The sequence below is a fragment of the Dipodomys merriami genome, unplaced genomic scaffold, assembly GCF_024711535.1.
Source record: "Dipodomys merriami isolate MVZ:Mamm:240054 unplaced genomic scaffold, mDipMer1.0.p SCAF_2, whole genome shotgun sequence".
NCBI lineage: Eukaryota > Metazoa > Chordata > Mammalia > Rodentia > Heteromyidae > Dipodomys > Dipodomys merriami.
In genome coordinates this window covers 15,582,659-15,604,668 of record NW_027203381.1, presented here as the reverse complement: position 1 = coordinate 15,604,668, position 22,010 = coordinate 15,582,659, and the positions used below count along the sequence as shown (strand labels likewise).

Sequence of the window (22,010 nt, the reverse complement as noted above, 5' to 3'; positions counted from 1 at the left end):
ATGCTTTCCTGCCTAGGCTGGCTTTGAACGTTGATCCTCAGATCTCAGCCTTCTAAGTACCTAAGATTGCCGGTGTGAGCCACGAGTATCAGGCCCATTGACTGTTTTTAAGAGGATTAATTTTCAGTCAGCCTTACTGCAGAAAATGCATTTTCATCTACTGAGTTATTTTATTTCTGAATCCTAATTCACTTTCATTGAGTTTTTTCAGCTTTATACCGAAAATGCAGTAAATCACCAAGTCTTTAGAAATCTGTCTGCAAAACCATCGAGGAGAACCTCTTGCTTTGTCTACATTCTTCTAATCTCCATCCTCTTCATGGGTGAAGGTTCTGTTGTCTATAATAAGAAATATGAACAGTACTCTTTACAAAGAAATATACTCAAGAACTCTTTTTTTTTTGGGGGGGGGTCCAGTCGTGGGGCCTGACCTCTGGGCCTGGGCGCTGTCCCTCAGCTCTTCAGCTCAAGGCTAGGGCTCTACCACTTGAGCCACAGCACCACTTCTGGCTTTTTTTTCTTTTTGCTTATGTAATGCTGAGGAATCGAACCCAGGGCTTCATGCATGCAAGGCAAGCTCTCTGCCACAGAGCCACCTTCCCAGCCCCAGTCAAGAACTCTTCACAGAAGAATAAGCATTAAGAAAGTGGCATTCAATGTTGCATCTCTCTTACTGTTTCATTTCTCAGTTGGAAAGTTGCATAATTACTGGGTCAACAAAAAAAATCATTTGGACCATGTTCTGAATATTGTGTATGGTCTTGCTTACTTCTGTCTTTCCTACTTTATTTCATTTTTGCTATTTTATTAGCTTATACTAGTGTACAAAATAAGCATCTGTAATTATAATACTTTCATACATGTATACAATGTACTTGGACGTTTGCTCATTGCCTTCTCTTGTTCTCCTCCTTCCTTCAGGTGGTCTAGGCCAAACAACTAGACCCTCTTCTATTTTCAAATCTTTAAAAACATCTAGGTTCTACATATGAGAGAAACATGGATCATTTGTGTTTCTGAGTCTACCTATTTACCTAAAGAAGATGAATTTCAGTTTTACACATTTTCTTGCCAAGAACTCAATTCATTCTTCTTTTGGGCTGAATAAAACTCCATTCAATATATACACCATTGCCTTTATCTATTGACTTGTTAATGGGACTGTAGGCTGATTTTGCAACTTGGTTCTTTTGAATAGTTTCCCAATAAACAATGATTCAACTTATAATCCTAATATCCATTCCCATCTTACATCTTCATCAGAATTTGTTGTGTGTCAACAATGTGACATTGTAGGTTTGGGGAACTATTATCTATAGTTATAGTCTGGGCAATATACAAAATAAGTCTGAATTAGGTAAGAGGTAGCAGGAATTTAACTAAGAGGATAGCTAGAGAATGCAATGCAAATGCATTCACGGACATTTTTCAATATCATGAGAACTAGAAAATTCATTCTCTAAACTCCTTCATATAAGATTCATATAACCAAGAGTAAATGAAAAGAAATATTGAGCAGTCTCAAATCAATATCCATTTTGTTTAAGGATGTTTAGATTCCTTCTTTATTCCAACCAAGGTACTCTTAGCTGTCATGTGACCTGATTTCAAATGGTACTTTCAGACTCATTTCTATGGCAAGTTATTCACATAACACCATTTCTAAGGCTTCTTAGTGGAATAAATAAATGTGTTTGGAGAAGACTTAAAATGGACTTGTCTTTACCTGAAGGTTACTGTAGAGAAAGCAAGACAAAATGTCAGTGTGCAATGATATATGTCAAGTTAAAAATAGAAGCTTATGAACTGTGGTTTTTCAGGAAAAACATTGGTTTTGGATTTGTCTTTATTTTTCTTCTGTTTTCTCACTACATTTGTGCATCTACAGAAAAAATGTAATGAATTAATAAGAGCCATGGAAAGATAATCCTCTGTCACTGAGCTGAACAAGAATATCTCAGTACACAAGTTGACCCATTAGAATAGTAATACTCATAAGACACTATGTTGAAAATGAACTTTACAACTTGGGAGAGTGGGGAGGAGTTGGGAGGTGGGTAGGGAAGGGATAATAGGAGAAAAACAAAAGAGGGGGTAACAATGCTCGACAAGAAATGTACTCATTACCTTACTCATGTAACTGTAACCCCTCTGTCCAACATCTTTACAATAAAATAAAAAATAATATCTCAGTCAGAAAGAAATATGGAGAAGTAAATCCTATCATTTAAATTAGAAAACTTTACCATCGTCCACTACTAGCATTTCTGGTGATTTTTTTTGGAAAAATAAATCAGATTATGGTTATTAAAGAAATAGAATAGGGTTTTGAGGATGTTAAATTATTGATTCTTCCTTTTTTCCTAACCTGAACAAAAAAGTGATATTAATTTGTTATTTAAGATAGGTGAAAGACTAATTTCTCCCTCACAAGTAATAAAAGGTCCAAAAGTTAACTCATAGCTACTAGAATTGATTTTTTTTTCAAAATCAAAGGCCATGTGTTAAGTACTTTTAATAAAAATCATTACCAGGCTTGCCCTTAAAAGTGAGGTTGCTTCTTCAAAAGACTGCTCTCCTAAGTGGAGATTTTAGTGGTATGGAAATGGAAATGAAATCTGATCATCTAAGCAGTGGTGCCGTAGGTCTCATATAGGAAATAAGATCTACTATTAAGAAAAGAAAATGGATGAGTGCTTTCATTTCCTTCCCCAAAGAATGTAATCTGAGGTATCCAGCTGTTATCATCTGCAAAAGAAGACTAAAACGTTTGATGAAGGGAGTCCTTGCAAATAGATGAGATAGTATAAAAGACGTTCATAAACTTAGCTTCTACTCACAGATGAGGATGAATAAAAATGAGAAAAAGCTACTTCCAAAGATGAATAATAATCATTGAGGGGGCTCACCTCCTGGAGCATAGAGTGAATAATTGATTCTATTAATTAATTGCTACTAGTCATTGACAGGAAGGCATTGGCTATGCGGGAATCACTTATGCAATCACTGGAAATCATGAAATATGATAAAGGAAAATTATAGCCTGTCACAAACTATTACTCATGTAATCATTAGTATAATTAAGATTGTCAACTGATTTACAATCATTTGGTAGCCATACTAAGCACAATTATTCTCCCCCTTGCAATACATACCTTGAGCGTGAGGTCATTTATAACACAGAGGTAACTCAGCAAAGCCATGACAAAACTTTTACTGGAATTTAGAAGGTTCTACCTCTTGATCTAAGGTTCAGCATTTACACTGGATTCATTTCATTTTGACTGTTAGGAGTTAATGAACTGTGATTTGAATATTTTGTTAATCCCAAGTACATATTTTTTTATTGTGAAAATACCATACAGAGGGATTACAAGTACGTGGGCAAGGTAATGAGTACATTTCTTATCAAGCATTATTGCCTCCTCCTTTGTTTCTCCTTCCCATCCCTTCCCATCTCCCCCCCTCAACTTTCCCCTCTTCCCCCCCACCCCCGGCCAAAGTTGTAAAGCTCATTTTTCCAGCATAACGTCTTGTACATCTCATTGTTGCCAAGAACATATTAAGAATAAACAATCACTAAATAAATTAGGTGCTCAACATCTTAAAATTCCTTTGGGAGACAATATGAAATAATGCATATATATGCATATACATATATGCATATATATGTCAGGTTTGGACCAATAGCACCTCAAAAATGTGCCTCTATCACTTACTAATTACGTATTTTTAGATTACTCAAGCACTGTGTGACCAATTTTCATGACTGTGTATGAACACAATTTAAAAATTAATTTAATTTTAATTAATAAAACAATTCATAGAATCATTGTGAGTATAAACTATAATTTATGGAGAATGTATAGACATTTGCCAGATCTATAATAGGTTACAAAGGACTAAAAAGCCCAAGCCCAGAGTTCAAGCCCAGGACCGACAAAAAGAAAAAAACAACTCTATAAAAAAAGGACTAAAAAGTATTAAGAAATGTTTAATTTTTCACATGTAAAGTGATACACTCATGGATATACATATATGTGTATGTGCATGTATGTATGTTTATAAATTACATCAGTGGTGCCATGCTTTTCCAAATATGCACTAAAAACTTAAATAAGCTGGTCAATTTTATGCAATTAGATTACTGAAATTGTTAAAATTAACTTGCTAAGTAATACAATTTGCATATTTGCATTTTATAAATTGCGTATTTTCAGTACTACTATTAAGCCTCATTATTTGCAAGTTTTTGCTAAAACTTGAAGTTCAAGGCCTTGAGTTAAAGCACTAGTACCACTAAAGAAAAATCTTTTTAAATAGGTACTTAGCAAGTAATATGCAACATTAGATGGTATTTATCTTCTTTTCCAAAGATTTATTGGATTATTTGTAGATAGTGTCTATTTTATATTAGATTAGGGAAAGTCCTGTCTTATTTTGGTGACTCTGCTACGTGACTGGAAAAAGTCCAAAAGGCTGTGGGATGATTGTACTGAGAAATCAAGTCCATGATTTTGACATTCTCCTTTACACTCATTAATGGGTATTATGTGCACATTTGAAAAAGTTAAATAGCACCACAGACATATAATAAAAATCAAGAGCCCTTTGCTTGTCCAGTTCCCCTTCCCTAAAAACATGAGAGTTGATCATTTTTAGTTTTTTTCTGTTTCTCTGGCACTTCACCGGAGTTTCTCAATAAGCAAGCACTCCTGCTCATATCTCTTAGCTCATCAGTTTCACAGCTAGTTCTGACAGGATTCTATTTTCATGTCCCTGACCTTCTTCCTCTTCCTCTCCTCCTACGTTTCCTTCTCCTTTGCCTTCTTTGCAGGAAGTGTAAGTAAACTAGAGTGAATCTCCTTCCTCTGCCTCCTGAACTGCTGAGATTAAAAGTGTACGCAACAGCACAGAGCCTGTTTCATTGTTTCCTAACTTTAAAACTTGTTTGGAAGCCAAATAATCCTAGCTACTCAAAAGGCTGAGATTTGAGGAACTGGGTTCAAAGCCAACCTGACTACAGGAAAGTCCAATAGACACTTACATCTAGAAAACCACCAAAAGCCAGAAATGGATCTTTGGCTCAAGAGGTAAACCACTCACTTAAGAAACTTTAGAGATAGTGCCCAGGCCCTGAGTTCAAGACCTGGGACCAGCACCAAACAAATAAATAAGCAAACAAACATAAAAACACCTTGTCAGGAACCTGTTAACTGATGCATACATTGTTATTCCTGATTATAATTTATGTGAACTTTTTTATCATTCTGGAAACATTTGCCCCCAAGCTCAAGTTCTAATATTTTGCCATTATATATACGTGTATATATGTATATATATACATATATATGTATATATATACATATATATGTATATATATACAGAGAGAGAGATAGAAAGATGTAATTCTTTTTAATTATGTGAAACATTATAGACAAGAGCCTCAAATTTGCAAATTCTCCCAATTCTGCAAGAATTTTATTAGGAAGAAGGAAGATATTTTTGTTATTGTAGTTGTTAGTGTTCTACCTACTAGTTTTTCCTGTTTTTTTTTAATTGACTTGTCATATTAGCAGAGGTTGGAAACCTTTAATTTATTAACTTTTTCTCAATTCCTTATATTTCCCTATCAAATTTTAGAAAGCTTATTTTCCTATATCTTTTCAAAAAGTTATTGAATTTGTAATTTATACAATCAAATTATAGCTCCTATAAACTTAAAAAATATTTCAGTATCTTGTATTTTTGTGCTACTGAGGGTATTTTCTTTTTGTGTATATGTATGTACATATAAACACCTATGTACATGCACACATAGAAAGAAAGAGAAATATATAGTTATATATTATACTTCATTTATATTTCTTACTAGAATTTCCTTCAATTCTCATTACTTTTCTTGTGTACTTTTTTTCCTCTAATTTTTATGCTAAATGCTTTCTAAATAGCGCTTATGAAGTGCTGATCTCACTGTTCCAGGATAGGTTGTGAATGCTTTCTCTAAGGAAATGTCTGTTCCCTGTGGATTTGGATGACTTGACAGGATTCATCCTGGAAAGCATCTATCTGATTGCTCTAGATATTGGGTGGAAAAAGAAAACATGAATGACTCATATCCTTGACCTAGTAACCCTTATGTATTTCTAGGCCTGTGGTCTGTCTCTGGGCAGGATTTTCACAGCACAAAGCTCCAGCTACTCCAGTCAGTCAGCAAGGTTTGTCTAGGACAGCTCCCTGGCTGGGAACCTGGAGTTTACCAGATCCCCCTAATACCGCTTTAAGCTTTAACTCCTTGTGATACCAGGCCACATTCTTACCCTCCAAGTTATGTAGGAAGTGATGATTATTATTCATGTCTTTTTTTTGGTTTGTTTTTTAATTCATATTTATTAAAAATATTTAGATTTTAGCTTCTCCTTTTTCCTCAATCATCAAACCTCCCTCTGATTCATGGCTTGCTTCTATCTCTCTCAAATTGTGTTCTAACTCTTTGTCCATTAGATGACCCATTTGCAATGTTTTGCCATCCTTTGAGAAGGGTTTTAAGGAAGAGTTAGTAATGCATGCAATCAATCCTATAAATTGTATATGATTTCTTAAAATAAGACAGATATAAATAAGAGCTGTTCTATGATAAGAATGGATTTATTCTGGTTCTGGCAGGGAAATCCATAATATTTCTTAATTCTCCTTTCTTCACACTTGTCTTTGGGCCCCTTCTTTGACTCTGTCTTCTTGCCCTCTTTCTCACCAGGTATCTTAATTTATGTTTATTATTTTACAGAGTATCAAAGTAAGCTGGCTTCCTCCTCCATCAGGAACACAAAATGGATTTATTACCGGCTATAAAATTCGACACAGGAAGACAACCCGCAGGGGTGAGGTGGAAACGCTGGAGCCAAACAACTTATGGTACCTGTTTACAGGTGAGTGTTCGCACAACACAGTCTGGCAAGGTTTTGATGAATTAAATGCTTCCAGGATGAAATACATTCTCACTTCATAGGAACATTGTTTGTTTTTTTTTCCTGGAAATGACATTTATTAGCATCAGCAATAATAAACTTTCTATTTTTATTTTTATTTATTTATTTTTTTGTCAGTCATGGGGCTTGAACTCTGGCCCTGGACACCTTCCCTCTGCTCTTCAGCTCAAGGCAAGCACTCTACCACTTGAGCCACAGTGCCCCTTCTGGTTTTCTGGTGATTAATTGGAGATTAGAGTCTCACAGACTTTTCTGCCCAGGCTGGCTTGAACAGTGATCCTAAGATCTCAGCCTTCTGAGTAGCTAGGATTACAGGCATGAGCCACCAGAACCAGGCTAAACTTTCTATTTTTAACTTCATATGTTCTATAATGCTTTAGCTACATATTTTTTGTCTCAATCCCCATCTTCATAAAGGAATCACACATTAAATGCTGTCTATATTGCTTTCCCAGGATTGATGCTGCTTTAGTGCTTATTTAAATAACAACTTTCTAATATCCTCTAGTATCCTGACTTCAAGTTTAAGTTCACTTACTTCTCCTAACCCCAATGAACAGTTTTAGGATAATGTGAAAAATGATGGATTGAGGATATGGAAAGATATTGTTCTAATACCCATAAATATAGAAATCAGTCTACTCTCAAAATATTAGTCAAATTACAACTCAATTAAAATTCTTTTTTTTTTTTTTTGTCGGTCATGGGACCTGAACTCTGGGCCTAGGCACTGTCCCTCAGCTCTTCAGCTCAAGGCTAGCACTCTACCACTTGAGCCACAGTGCTATTTCTGGCTTTTTCTGCTTATGTGGTGCTGAGGAATCAAACCCAGGGCCTCATGCATGCAGGGCAAGCACTCTACCACTGAGCCACTTTCCCAGCTCGCAATTAAAATTCTTTATGAAACTGAGCCAAACTTTTATGAAAATAATATATATTTATATTTTGCAAAGTAACTAATATTTGTTTCCTTAAATGTTGGAATTTCCATTATAAGATCAGTTCAGTTTCCCTAAAGCAGACCTGGGCAATACTCTCAATACTCACACCTTTGAAGGTGAACCTATTAAACTTTGAATGATCAAGCTGGAAAGTAAAGAGGGGAAGAAGGGAATCAGACAAGAGTGGTATAGCTTCTGAGTTTTCAAGACCATATCCAGCTTGCTAAATATCCTGGGGTATCTTTTGAGAAGCCTCAGAAAATATTAGGTTTTACACTCTATGGCTGAAGAGGAAGAGTGTGTGACTGTTCTTATCACTGGTCAAATTCTACTGAAATGTAGTTGGCTACTGTAGAAGTTCAGGCAGGCCCCTGCCTACCGAGTGTGTGCAAGTGGCATCCTCTCTTGTTCATTATCAGTTTATATAATGGTCACATGATCCTGGTAAGAGGAAGACTTAGAGTTCTACAATCCTATGAGTTACAGGAAGTATGGCTGGAGACTTGAGTTGGAAACAACACAGCAGTGGCTCATGACAGTGATTAGAAGGTGAAGTTGGGCAAATCAGGGATGACACACACACTGGCTTCCTAATAATAGACTGTTAACTCATGTACCTTACTATATCTGATGGATAAACTATCGCTGCAAAAGAGGAAATAAAGGACTAAATACTCAGGAAAAATTACTTGGGAATAATAATTGTCACATACACCTATATACAGATTTTATAAACCTCTTGCTCAATGTGTAATCTGATATTTCAGATGGACCTGTGGGGTGTGTTGTTTTGTTGCTTTTTTGTTGTTTATTTGGAGGGGGAATCTATTTTTTTCATTCTGATTTTTTGTCCATAAAATTTTAACATGGTGTTGAGAGTGCTCCAAGATAAATTAATTAAAAATTGAATTGCCTGTTTTAAATCCAGAAAATAATCTCCTAGGATAGTATTATTGAATCTAAAAGAAAAGTAAATCATTGTACTATAGTATTTTTAAAGCTTTCAAAAAGGAACTAGAGGCATGATTCAAGTGGTAGAACAGTGGTCTTGATCAAAAAAGCCAAATGAGTGAGATCAAAACTATAAATTCAAGCCCTAATACCAACATACTAAATTAATTAATCAATTAATAATTAGTGCTTTAAAAAGCCAAGCTCCTAAGATGGTTTTCCTCTTCCTGTTGGGATAACAGGAAGAAGATAAAAAGTGAAGAGGCCAGACACAGGTGGCTCACGCCTATAATCCTAGTTACTCTGAGGGTTGCAGTTCAAAGCCAGTCCTGTCAGGAAAATCCCTGAGACTCCTATCTCAAATTAACCACCTGAAAACTGGAAGTAGAGCTGTGGCTTAAAGTGGTGGAGTGCTAGCCTTCAATGAAAGAGGTCAGGGACAGTGCCTAGGTGTTAAATTCAAGCCCCACCGCTAACAACAACAACAAATGCTGTTTAGAGTACTTAGTATAGCATGTAGCTTCTTTGAGTGAAATCATCCATTTTAAAAACAGTTCTAAAAATGAGTTAATGTAATTCCTAAAATAGAATATTGAATTAGGGATAAAGCTGAGGATAATTTAATAGGCCTCTGTTTCCCTCTATTCTCTCTCTCTGACAGAGATTTGAAGCCTTAAAATGGTCATTATTTTCCTTCCTCAAATGAAAACCACTAAAAAGGATAAAATAAACTAGGATTAAAAATGAGTAAAGGGTAAACATTATAATAGAAAAACTAAGGACTGGATCTTCAACTAACAGAACTATAAGTAGCTAATAAATATGATGAAATGTTCAATCCCACTGGTAAATAGAGAGATGCGAGTTAAAATGAATAAGCATTTTTCTTTGATTAAAGTAATAAAAGATAAAAATGAATGATAATACCATAGCCTAGAAAGCTGAAGTGCAAACTCTCATATACTATTTTGGGACAGAATTTTCTACTGCTTTTCTAAAAAGACCAAACACACACACACACACACACACACACACACACACACACACACACACACACACACACACACACACACACACACACACACACACACACATTAGGTTTATATTATATATGTTTTATACAGATATACATATAAATGTATTTGGACATGTGTTTTCATTTTCTTTTTATTCATAAACATTCAATACAGTTTTCCAACTTCTAGGATTTAACAAAGGGAAAAATGGTATTTTTGTAATATTTTAACCTAAATATATGCTTATGGTAGTAGTATTTTTAGAGTGAATAATTTTTTAAAACCTAAACTTCCAATAAAAACCCCAGCTATAATAATATCATCAAACACTCTGCCTATTGAAACTGATACAGTAACGCTATGTCAAATCCCATCTTAAATATTTAAAACGTATTACTAAGTGGTAAAATATTTGTGTGTGTGTATGTGAGGGAGAGAGAGAGAGAACAAGAACAAGCATTAATCTTTTCACTGTTACACTGTATTCACTATTAAGTTGGCACAATGAATCAATACATTTTCACAGTTCAGAAGGCCAGAAATCTAGAAACAAGGCATTAACAGGGCAGGAAGCTCTAAGGAAACATCTCTGGCTGTTGCTAACAGTCCATGGTATTAACTCCACTTGCAGAAGCATTCCTCCAGTCTCCACCTCCACCTTGGTGCCATGTTTCTCTCTACATGGCTTCCTGTCCTCTCCTTTTCCATAAGGGCCCCAGGTCCTTGATATCGGCTCTACCCTAAATCCATAAAGAGTGGATCCTGAGATTCCCCAGCAAATTCCATGCAGACCTTGATTCCAAGTACAGTCATATTCTAAAGCTCCACTTATCCGTGGATTTTTGTAAGATGCAAGTTACCTCAAAACAGATTCCTTTTATTAGTTCTTCAACAACAGTCATGTTGCATCACAAGCCTCTAATACAATTTACTTATTTAAAAATTTTTGAAACCCTCAAGTCTACATTATTATTCATCTAAAATACATGGGACAATTAGAGCATCTAATCAACATGAGGTACCTATCACTACTTCTGCTCAATGTCATTCCATCCAAATGGGGTGAATTAATTAGCTTATTACCTAAAATGGCTCGCAAAGGCTCATTCCCATCTCCGTAAATTTGTAAAAATCTAATTTTTAACTTTGATACTTATGCTCACATGCTTCTTTATTTCAAGAGTTACAAAAAATGCATTTGGGGATGAACACTTAATCTAAGCAGCTGGATTTGTAACAATTCCAGATAATTATAGCAAAAGTCACAGATAATATTTTTCAATTAGAATAAAAGCCATAGGAACACAGTTAATGAGTATTGTTCTACTCTTAATTTTTTTTTTGTAAAATGTGGCTCGGCAAAGCTTCTGTCTTTATTTTATTCCAGGACTTGACTTCTAAAACATCTTTAACATTTCTAGATATCTTGGAAATATTTTTAAAAACAGTAGCACTCCTAGATATATATTAGTTATTGCAGATAAAGGAAACCATGGGACTTAATGTTTCTTTGGGTCTAGCTTACTTCACTTAATATAATTTTTTCCAAGTCTTTCCATTTCCTAACAAATGGGGCAGTGTCATTCTTTCTGATGGAGGCATAGAATTCCAATATATATATATATATATATATATATATATATATATACACATATATATGTGTATATACGTATATACACACATATATATACATGTATTTGTGTATATATACATATATATGTATATATACGTGTATATATATACATGTATTTGTGTATATATACATATATATGTATATATATGTGTATATATATACATATATATGTGTATATATATGTGTGTGTATATATATACATATACACCACATTTTCTTGGTCCATTCATCTACTGAGGGGCATCTGGATTGGTTCCATATCTTAGTTGTGGTGAGTAATGCTGCAGTAAACATAGTTGTGCTGGTCGCTTTAGTATGGCCTTGTTGGTGATTGTTTGGGCAAGCAGAGAGGTAAAAAAAAAAACAGCTAATGACATATGACCATATAAGCTGATGCTAAGCAAAATGATCCCCAAGATAAGGACACAAAAGATTTTATCTTTCTTGCTGTGCTTTTTAATGTACTTATAATGTTCTTTGTGATTTTTTTGTTTCTTTTGTATGTTCTTCTACAATGGTATAACCCCTGTTTTCACTGTATTTGATTCTGGTGTCCTGCATCTTGTATATACATTTTTCTAATTTGGGGAGGGGAAAGGAAATAACAAAATGCTAAAATAAGGATACAGGATGACCCATTGAAACAACAAGATGTTCAAGACACTATGCTGAAAATGAACTTTACAACTTTGGGGGTGAAGGAGTTAGGGAGGTGAAGAGGAAAGGGATGTTAGGGGAAACAAAGGAGGGGGTAACGATGCTTGATAGGTAATGGACTCATTACCTTGCTCATGTAAGTGTAACTCTTCTGTATAGTATCATTACAATTAAAAAACAAAACATTAGCACTCAGCAAGTACTACATGCTGGGCAATTGGTTTAGTTTTTTCCCTGGTCACCATTACATTTTGTACTATATTGAAGTAATTGATTTCTATATAGATTTATAGCAATTTAAAATGAACAGAATTTGATCCTACATTTCCAGTTCCAGTAAAATACAAGGATATATTGATATGGCTGTGAGAAATGTATAAAGGCCTGAATGCTTTTGTGTATGATAATCAATAGCCAATTGTAAGGAATCAAACTGATTTTATATAAGCCTCTGTTACACAGGTGGCTTTTGTTTTATATGTGTTCATACCTACCTGGATAATGAAGCATCTGCAATAATAAAAAAAATAGTAATTCAGAATGATAAAGAGGATTTTAAATCCCTGCCATCAGTTTTATTGTAGGAACATATGTCACCTAAATTTAAAGTACTGTTTTTAATTTCTGAGTGCTCTTCAGTAAAGGTTGTTTGAAAATGAATTTAAAAGCATTGTCATATTTTATGGACAATATAGAATAAGCATAAAGATAAACATGCATTGATATGTTATGGACTGAAAAATTGAAATGATAGCATAATTTTATAACATTCTCAGCATTAGGAAAGTAAAGGAAATAATGTTGCTTAACTAATATACCATCTCTTGCCATATCTAACAATTAGAGAGTAAAAGAATTATAGAACTTAAAAGTTTCTTAGAATTAAGGATAGTCTGGGCAGAGGTAATGTTTCAATAGAAGAATTTTTATAACAAAAAAGTATTATTAGTTATACAATATTTCATTTGTTTACTTATTTACTTATTTATTTCTGGTGACACTTGGGTTTGAACTCATGGCCTTCTACTTGCTATAGACTCTACAACTATGTCTCTGGCCCTTTTTGGCTTTAGTTATTTCTCAGATAAGTTCTTGTATTTTTGCCTTGGCTTTTCTTGTGTGTTTCCATAGTGCCTTATATCAGTTGCTGATATTGCACTTTAGAGCTAGCCTAGACTACTACACATGTGAAGAGAACAGCGGAGTCTCTAGAGCCCAGCTTAGGCTGGGGAGATGTATGACCTAATTTGTCTGTGCTTTATTAGTGTCATCTCTAAAATGGTAATAACTTCATATTGTGTAAGCAAATCAGCACATATCAGAAGAGTTAATGACAAAAATCACTGCACACAATCACTGTAATGATGTTTGTTATCTCTGCATATATTTGATGCTTGATTTTATGACTTGTGAGTGATATGTCATTTGGTTTCCCAAGAATAGTAGAAGGTGGAAGTGTGCAGTGCTAAATAATCACTTCACATGCGAAATCGAGATAAAAAGAGCTTTGAGAACATCTAAGACTTCCCTGCTAGGGAAAAATCGAAGTGGAGATATCTTCAGTCTACAGTTCTGAAGGTGGTGTCCCAATTGCCTCTCTGAAAAGCCAAAATGCCTGGTTCTGCTTATCACAGTGTGTGATACTTACCTAGACAGAGGAAAAAGTCACAGATCTAATTCAACTGAGGAAGGATTGGTTGGGAAGACCATGAATTTGGAATCCAGAGATAAATTTGATTGTTTTTGGAAGATTCCCCCTGGATAAAGCCTAGGAACTATCTCTATGTAATGATGTGGTAAAGTGAAATCTAAGAACATTTCTAAATATTAAACATTTTGTAAATGGCTTCCTCCCATTGTTTTCTCTTTCTAAGGGCATTCTTGATTCCTTGATTTAATTACAGTTCACTTTGTGGGCTATCTAGCATTGTGTAGGTCATTTTACTTGACATTATTTAAGATGTCCTTTACTAGTGGGAGATTCTATATTCAGATTTTAACTTTTTTATATATAATCTGGGATTTCTATATGTTCATAGAAAAAGAAGTTCTATGCCTGAGACGTACAACAGAATAAAATACAAAATAAAGGTTTATATTAAAAGAAATGCATCGTAGGTGGGCAGCAGTGGCTCAGGCTTATAATCATAGCTACTCAGGAGGCTGCAATCTGAGGATTAGAGTATGAAACCCAGCCCAGGCAGGAAAATCTGTGAGATACTTATCTCCAATTAACAACCAAAAAGCCAGAAGTAGATCTGTGGCTCAAGTGGTAGAACACTAGCCTTGAACAAAAATGCTCAAGAAAAATGCCTGTGCTCTGAGTTCAAATCTCAGGATCAGCATCAAAAAAATCCTTAATTAAATAAATAAACTATAATAGTTAAAAGAAATTTAGTAGAATATTCAGGGTGATATAGGTCACAATATGGAGCTCAAACTTCACATCCAATATGATAGAGAAGATACGAAGATATGAAGAGCTCCCTGCCCCCATTACATATGGTAAGCCAGCTAAGACTCCACTGGGAAGATAAGCATGAGATAGTAGATTGTCTCTAAACTTCTGTGTATTGTTAAGCTCAAGTTATTAAGAGCTTCTGTGTTTAACTCAAAGCTAAATTACTGGCTGTCATATCCTGAACTTAATCCAAACATAGCAAATATTAACAGGAGAAATGTGCATAAGAATTTAAATAAATGATATTACAAATGGTAGTTTCTGTAAACAACTTGATTCAATGTTAAATGGGTGGAGAAAATAGAATTTGACATTAAAATTTTTCATTCATATCACAGAAATATTGCATGTGTTAAAATATCAGCCATGGTTAGATCAGAAAGAGGCGAGACAAAGAGAGAGGGGAGAGGGAGGGAGAAAGAGGGAGGAGAGTTAGAATCAAGAATTAGGTTAAGGCACAGGCTGGCATCTCCCAGGGTGGATGGGACACAGAGGAGCAGGTGCCTCCACTATGGACTTAAAACTTTCCACTTTACTGGATCTGGCCCACCGCAGTATCCCTGACACTGTCTGTGAATGAACTTGAGTCCCTACTATAAAATACCTGCCCTGTCACCATCTTGACTAGTAACTAAATATCTAGATTCTGTAGAGCGGCCAAATTGTCACTAACAGCCTTACAGTTCAGTCATTGCAAAAAGAATTGACATCATAGTCTACCCATTTTGAATAAAAATGAAATTAATATAGGTCTAACATAAAAGACTACATTAAACATTTCAAAACCAGTATGCAATTCATATGATGCAATGGTGAAGTGAATGCAACGGTGAGGTGAATGTTTCTACCCTAAGTTCTCCATTAACTGGTTCAAGGTGTGTGTGTGTGTGTGTGTGTGTGTGTGTGTGTGTGTGTGTGTGTGTGTGTGTGTGTGTGTGTGTGTGTGTGTGTGTGTGTGTGTGTGTGTGTGTGTGTGTGTGTGTGTGTGTGTGTGCGCCAGTCTGGACTAGAACTCAGGCCCAGAGTACTATCCCTGAGCTTCTTTTGCTCAAGGTGAGTGCTCTACCACTTGAGTCACAGCTCCACTTCCAGTGCAGATAATCTCATAGACTTTCCTGCCCTGGCTTGAAACATGATCCTCAGATCTTAGCCTCCCGAGTAGTTAGGATTACAGGCATGAATGAACCACTGGCTCCTGGCTATTAATTGTTTTCAATTTCCTAGCATAGGCCTATAATCCCCCAATCTGAGTAATTAGTGCATATGAAAGTGTAGAAAGTAATTAAATGTCAGCTCAATATCATGTAATCTAATGGGAATGAATAAAACCTACTTGAGGGAAAGACAAAATCCTTAAGTTCTTAAAATGTCCCTTTGAGATTTGGATGATGTTTAATGTTTTATGTCAACATAACATTTTCTTTATGTAAAAACACTACTGCTCCTGGTCCTCAGCTCAAGTCCCAGAACTGATTTAAAAAAAAAAAAAACAGAAAAGAAAAGAAAAGAAAAATTAGGGAAAAATACTGCTGTCACTAATCTATGTTACTTTTTTTTTTTTTGGTGTGCTCTGTGTGAACTTCTTTCATGTATGTAGAATACCTGTGAGCTTATGGATGCACAACTAAAATACCAACCAAAACAATGACAACAAGAGCACCAATATTTTCAGTGCATGGAGTTTCTGGTCTACTTTACAAATAAGATTCTCTAGAGCACAAACTTTTTCTTTAATGAAAACAATAATTTGGGAGAACTTATTGAGTTGTTTTTGCTAATAGTGGGCTATGTAAGCATAGAAGCTATCCTTCAGTATTACCAAATCCTTCCGTCACTTTAAACATTACTTCCTGTTAGTAGTGACTTAGATTCCTACTTAGTATAAAGTACTTTTCTTCATGTTCAAAATGTTTATAATATGTATCTTGGTATATGCTATAAGTATTATTTCCCCAGTAATTTGTTTCATTTCTGTGTCATTCTTTGTAACTAATATTGATAAGGAAATGAGAGCAAAATTAAACAGACTACACATTTATCTTTATTAGGATTATTCAACACCTTGGGGTTTAAGGATTTGGCAACTTATGCAGGGTTCCCAATATCTTCTGTTTATTTTCTGCTCAATAACAGAATTGCACAGTCTGGGTAGTTCATAAACACTAGATTATTTGGCTCGTGATTCTGAAGGCTAGGAAGTTTATGGAAGGAAATAGAAATCTTTGGAGCCAGCCTCTGATGAGGGTCATCCAAGAAGAAAGGTGTCCAAGGCAAAAAGAACATTGGACCCAGCTCATCTTGTTGTTTCGTCAGTAACTCTCTCCTAATAACTAAGCCACTGCCAACATCATGGCACTCAATTCATGAGGGCAAAGCCCTTTTGCTCTAGTCATATGTTGAAAGATCCCTTAATACCATTATACTGGAAAGAATTTCAACATGAGTTTTGGAAGAACCACTCACAACAAAGCAACCAACACTAATTGTTTTATAATAAGCTCTTTGGGATACAACATAAAAGTTATCTGCAGCCAAAACAAATGCATACAAGGCTAATGATCCATGGGGGTCTATTCTACCTATGCACTATAAAATCAGTGTTGTGTTGTTTTTACTTGCATAATCTAATGTTTCCAAATGATACAAAAGATTAATTTCCTTCAAGTCCTAAGGTGGAGGCTCATGCAAAGCAATGTTTGCAGGAAAGATGGTCTCTAGAGACAAAAGCCTGCTGGCATTCTGCTGAAACGCCATGGCTCTGGATTCTTCTTTCTTGGCTCAAAGTAAACAAAACCGCTGACCTTGAATGAATGATGGAGACATAAATTTTCAGATTGACTGTTTTTGATTTATAGTCGGGGATTCTCTGAGCAGTGAGGAAAAATGACTCTTGCTATTTTTGATTATTTCTTCATCGTTCATATTTTATAGTCTGCATCTGCCCTGAGGCTATTTTCAATGGTACATTTTTATAAAACTGAAGAAAAATACGTGAGGATATATGAAACATAATTTGATTTCTTGCTGTGATAGTCGGCTCTTTTAGTCAAAATAACAATAATTACCACAAGGATCACAAACAATGTACAGCATGTCAAGTGTGGTTAAAATTTTGCTAAAACTTTTGAAACCCAGTTGGAGATTTTTGTTGTTCACTAACTTTTTATTTCTTTGATGGAAAATGCTCTGACAGGACTGGAAAAAGGCAGTCAGTACAGTTTCCAAGTGTCCGCCATGACAGTCAATGGTACTGGACCTGCTTCCAGCTGGTATACAGGAGAGACCCCCGAGAACGACCTGGATGGTAAGACCTCGCTCTGAATTACCATTCTCCATTCTGCCTTCTTTCGTTCCTCTCTTTCTGTGGTTCTGTACAAACCTTTATGAATTTCAACCTGGGGATATGTATTGTATGTTCAGATACAAAACATGTCGAAGAACCTCTTCTCTTATGTTTCTCAATTCTGTGTATAGACAATGAATTCTTTTTTTTAATATTTTATTTTATTTGAGAACATACTGTACAGAGGGGCTACAATTACATGGGCAGGATAATGCGTACATTTCTTACCAAGCATTGCGGCCTCCTCCTTTGTTTACCCTTCACCTCCCTTCCCAGCCTCCCCCCTCCCCCCCACCCAGTCCTTCCCCCCTCCCCCCCCACCGACATTGTAGAGCTCGTTTTTGACATGACAATTTGTACTTCTCATTGTTGCAACAGGTCCACCTGAATCCTTAAACGACTTGTTTTTCCCCATCTCCTACACAAGTTATACTGACGTCAAATATAGTGAAAGCAGGGGTTATACTGTGGGGGAGGGACATACAAAGCAACAAAGAAATAATCTTATAAATGCGTTAGAAACACCTGCATGAAAGAAAAAATCATTAAAATACATATCTAAGGGTTCATTTTCCTAACATCACATTACCTGCATTCTCTCCCCTTCCCCCCTTCATTCTTCTACCTCTCCCCTTGGCCCCGCCCTCCCTTCTTGCAAGTACCCATTTCCTGGTACTTACTGTGTTGCTGGACTTAGCCTTTCTAAGGAATTGTACTATTTGAGCTCTTTCAACCTAAGCTGAACTTAGATTTTTTTTTTTGGTTCACTTTGTTTAATATAATTGTTTGCTAGCATTTTCTTTGCAGTTGATGCACTTTCTGACAATAAGCCTAAAATATACTACTTTATTTTCTCTGGCTTTTACATTTTTTTAAATAAAATATCAGTAAGTATTTCTTATATGCTAATTTACCAATATGTATATTTGAGAGTATGGTTAAAGGACAATGTACTTTATTCGCTTACTCAATAGTTACCTTGAGACATCAGTTGTGGATGATATAGCAATATTAATATAAAATTCATATATTATTCAGTTGAATCTGAACAGAATCTTGAAACTCATTGATCAAAGGCACTTTAGGTGAAAGCACAGGGAATGACAATTATGATAGTACAAATCTAATCAAATATTTTTAATATGGTATGGTCCAATATATCATGGGTGGATAGATGAATGAATGAGTTGATAGAGAGATGAATGGATAGACAGGCAGGTAGGTAAGTAGGTAGGTAGGTAGGAAGGTAGATAGATAGATAGATAGATAGATAGATAGATAGATAGATAGATAGATAGATAGATAGATAGATAGAATCAGCTATGGAAAAGTATCCATTAGAAATTGACAATACAAAGAATAGAGTGATATAAATCCAGTTGGAAGTAGGGCAATAGCACTGTTAGGAAACTGATGAAAATTTGAAATAAAAACGTATTTCATGACTGCATTTAAACACAGGCAAATTCTAAATCGGCAAGACCAAATTTGGACCTGATTTTGAACATTGCTTTTAGAAAGTCCTTCAGATAATAGCGTATTTATTCTACAGAAAAAATTGTGATCATTAAACTTGCATTTTGAAGTGATTAAAGCATAAACATATATTAGCAGTAGGCAAGCCCAGGCAAGTCAGTTAGTTCAATACTATATGTAATATGAGAGATGTAGAGTAGTATGAGAGAGTATTTGAGAGATGTTGAGTTGTCTTAGGTTATAATGGACTCCATGTCCCAGTCACAAAAAATGTCTTCACCTATAGTCTGGGGAGTATTCACAGATGTATGTTTCTACTCAAAGTAATTGTTGTTACAAGCCTATATATTCCAGGCATTAATTTAGGTATTAGGGAGAAAGTAATCAGCAAAGTCCCTACTCTTAAGGATTATAGATTATATAGCAACTGCTAGTATTAAATATTCTAATGAAAAATAAAGCATGGTAGAGGGAATACAGAATATTTGGGAATATTCTTTGGTGGAGGGAAGAGTAGATCTCTTTGATGAGGTAGAACAGAGCTCAGAGGAGTGTAGTTAAAGGCAGATGATCAAGGCAGACAAGAGCCACCTGGACAGAAAGATCAACCAGGTCAGAGTTCCTGAGACCAGAGCCCATATGATGCTTGAGGATGGCCAAGAGGCCAGTGAAGTCAAATCTAAAATCATCTCAGTTTTGGTACAGAATGGAAGAATGGTTAAGAGAAGATCTAAACCTATTTGATTTTTCTCATTTTACTTGAGAAATAATATTTGAAGTGTATGTATCCGGGCTTTTTCCTCCCATCCACCTTTACGGAGCCTACATTATTAGTTCAAGAAGGGTAATTAAACTAACCCATTTCTTCAGTTTGATCAAGATAATGTGGAGCCACAGAACTAGACTGAAGTCTGGGTTCTGTGAGTTGAGGTATAGTTCAGGTGATCAGAGCAAAGCCTCCCCCAATCCCACAGCACTGGCCTGATGACAAAAGTCAGTGATTTAAGGCCAACAATTCTAAGAAATGAGGTCATATCTTTTACCCAAATCTCAGGGGCTATATCTCTTACTGGAAAGACTGAAAATAAATGGAGCAGAGGCGCTGGAGTTCCTATAAAATATCCTGAAAGAATAGGATTCCACACTTGACTTATGGACTCTTTCTCCTGACTGAGTCACAATCTAAGTGGAACCAAAATACAAAAATCATTGTTTTAAATGCTACAGAATTTCTCTTTAACTTCTTGCTTATTCATATCCATGCCGCCTTCTTCATCCATTTCATACAACTCTTATAAGGAAGAATATGCATGCTGTGCCCATCAGTTGCAGTTGTATTAAGTGCTTGATTTAGATTTGATTGAATTTTCCCATGATCTTGCTCTAAGGGCATCTCCTTTCTACAGGAAGCATTCCTGCTTGCATTTCCCTTATTTGAAATACATTATGTGGGAACAAAATTAAGGACCTAGAGTGTACTGAGTCATGGGAGGTTCAAATAAGAAAATAGTAAGTTCTATGAATATGTAGACAGATAATGGCTGTTCTGACTATGAAATCTTTGATGAAAACAAGTAGTATGCACACAAGAAATTTTAGGAAAAAGTGTTCAGACAAGTAGAATTATGAGATATATGTGAGACAGTACATAGTCTTTGAACAGCATTCCATTAGGAGTATTATTTATTTTTTCTTTTTTAAATTGTTTTTAAAAATTTTTAATTATTTTTACTGTGAAAATACTGTACAGAGGGGTTACAATTACATGAGCAAGGTAATGAGTACATTTCTTATCAAGCATTGTTGGCTCCTCCTTTGTTTCCCCTTCCCATCTCCTCCTCCCCCCCCCCAAGCCAAAGTTGTAAAGTTCGTTTTTGACATAACGTCTTGTACATCTCATTGTTGCAATGGGTCTACCTGTATCCCTATTTAAGCAATTTGTTTTTTCCTTTCCCCTCCACAAAGTATACCAACATCAAATATAGTGAAAACGGGTTATTCCATGGGGAGGGACATAAAAAGCAACAAAGAAATTACCTTATAAAGTGAAGTAAGCCAGGCCCAAAGAAGCATAGGTCCCATGGTTTCCCTTATTTGCAATATCTAGTATAGGTATGAGTCAAGCGGAAAAGGCCAGATAATGTGATGTTAGGAAAATGAACCCTTAAATATGTATTTTAATGTTTTCGTTTCTTTCATGCATGTATTTTAATGCATTTATAAGATTATTTCTTTGTTGCTTTGTATGTCCCTCCCCCACAGTGTAACCCCCTCTTTCACTATATTTGATGTCAGTATATCATGTGGAGGAGATGGGGACAAACAAATCGTTTAAGGATTCAGGTGGACCTGTTGCAACAATGAGAAGTACAAAATGTCATGTCAAAACCAGCTTTACAATTTCGGTGTGGGGGGGGAGGGGGGTATAATTGGTTGGGGGGAGGGGGGTAAAATTGGGTGGGGGGAGGGGGGAGGCAGGGAAGGGAAGTGAAGGGTAAACAAAGGAGGAGGCTGCAATGCTTGGTAAGAAATGTATGCATTAT

General features: G+C 35.6%; 1 protein-coding gene across 2 annotated transcripts in view; it reads left to right on the top strand.

Annotated features, from left to right (window-relative positions):
• The window catches only part of Dcc (DCC netrin 1 receptor), a 1,013,564-nt gene that overhangs the window by 815,650 nt on the left and 175,904 nt on the right, over positions 1–22,010 (top strand). For both annotated transcript variants that reach the window (XM_070029124.1, XM_070029123.1), the window contains exons 13-14: positions 6,788–6,929; positions 17,842–17,952. In XM_070029124.1, the coding sequence (XP_069885225.1) occupies positions 6,788–6,929; positions 17,842–17,952 (253 nt within the window). The remainder of the gene's footprint in view (positions 1–6,787; positions 6,930–17,841; positions 17,953–22,010) is intronic.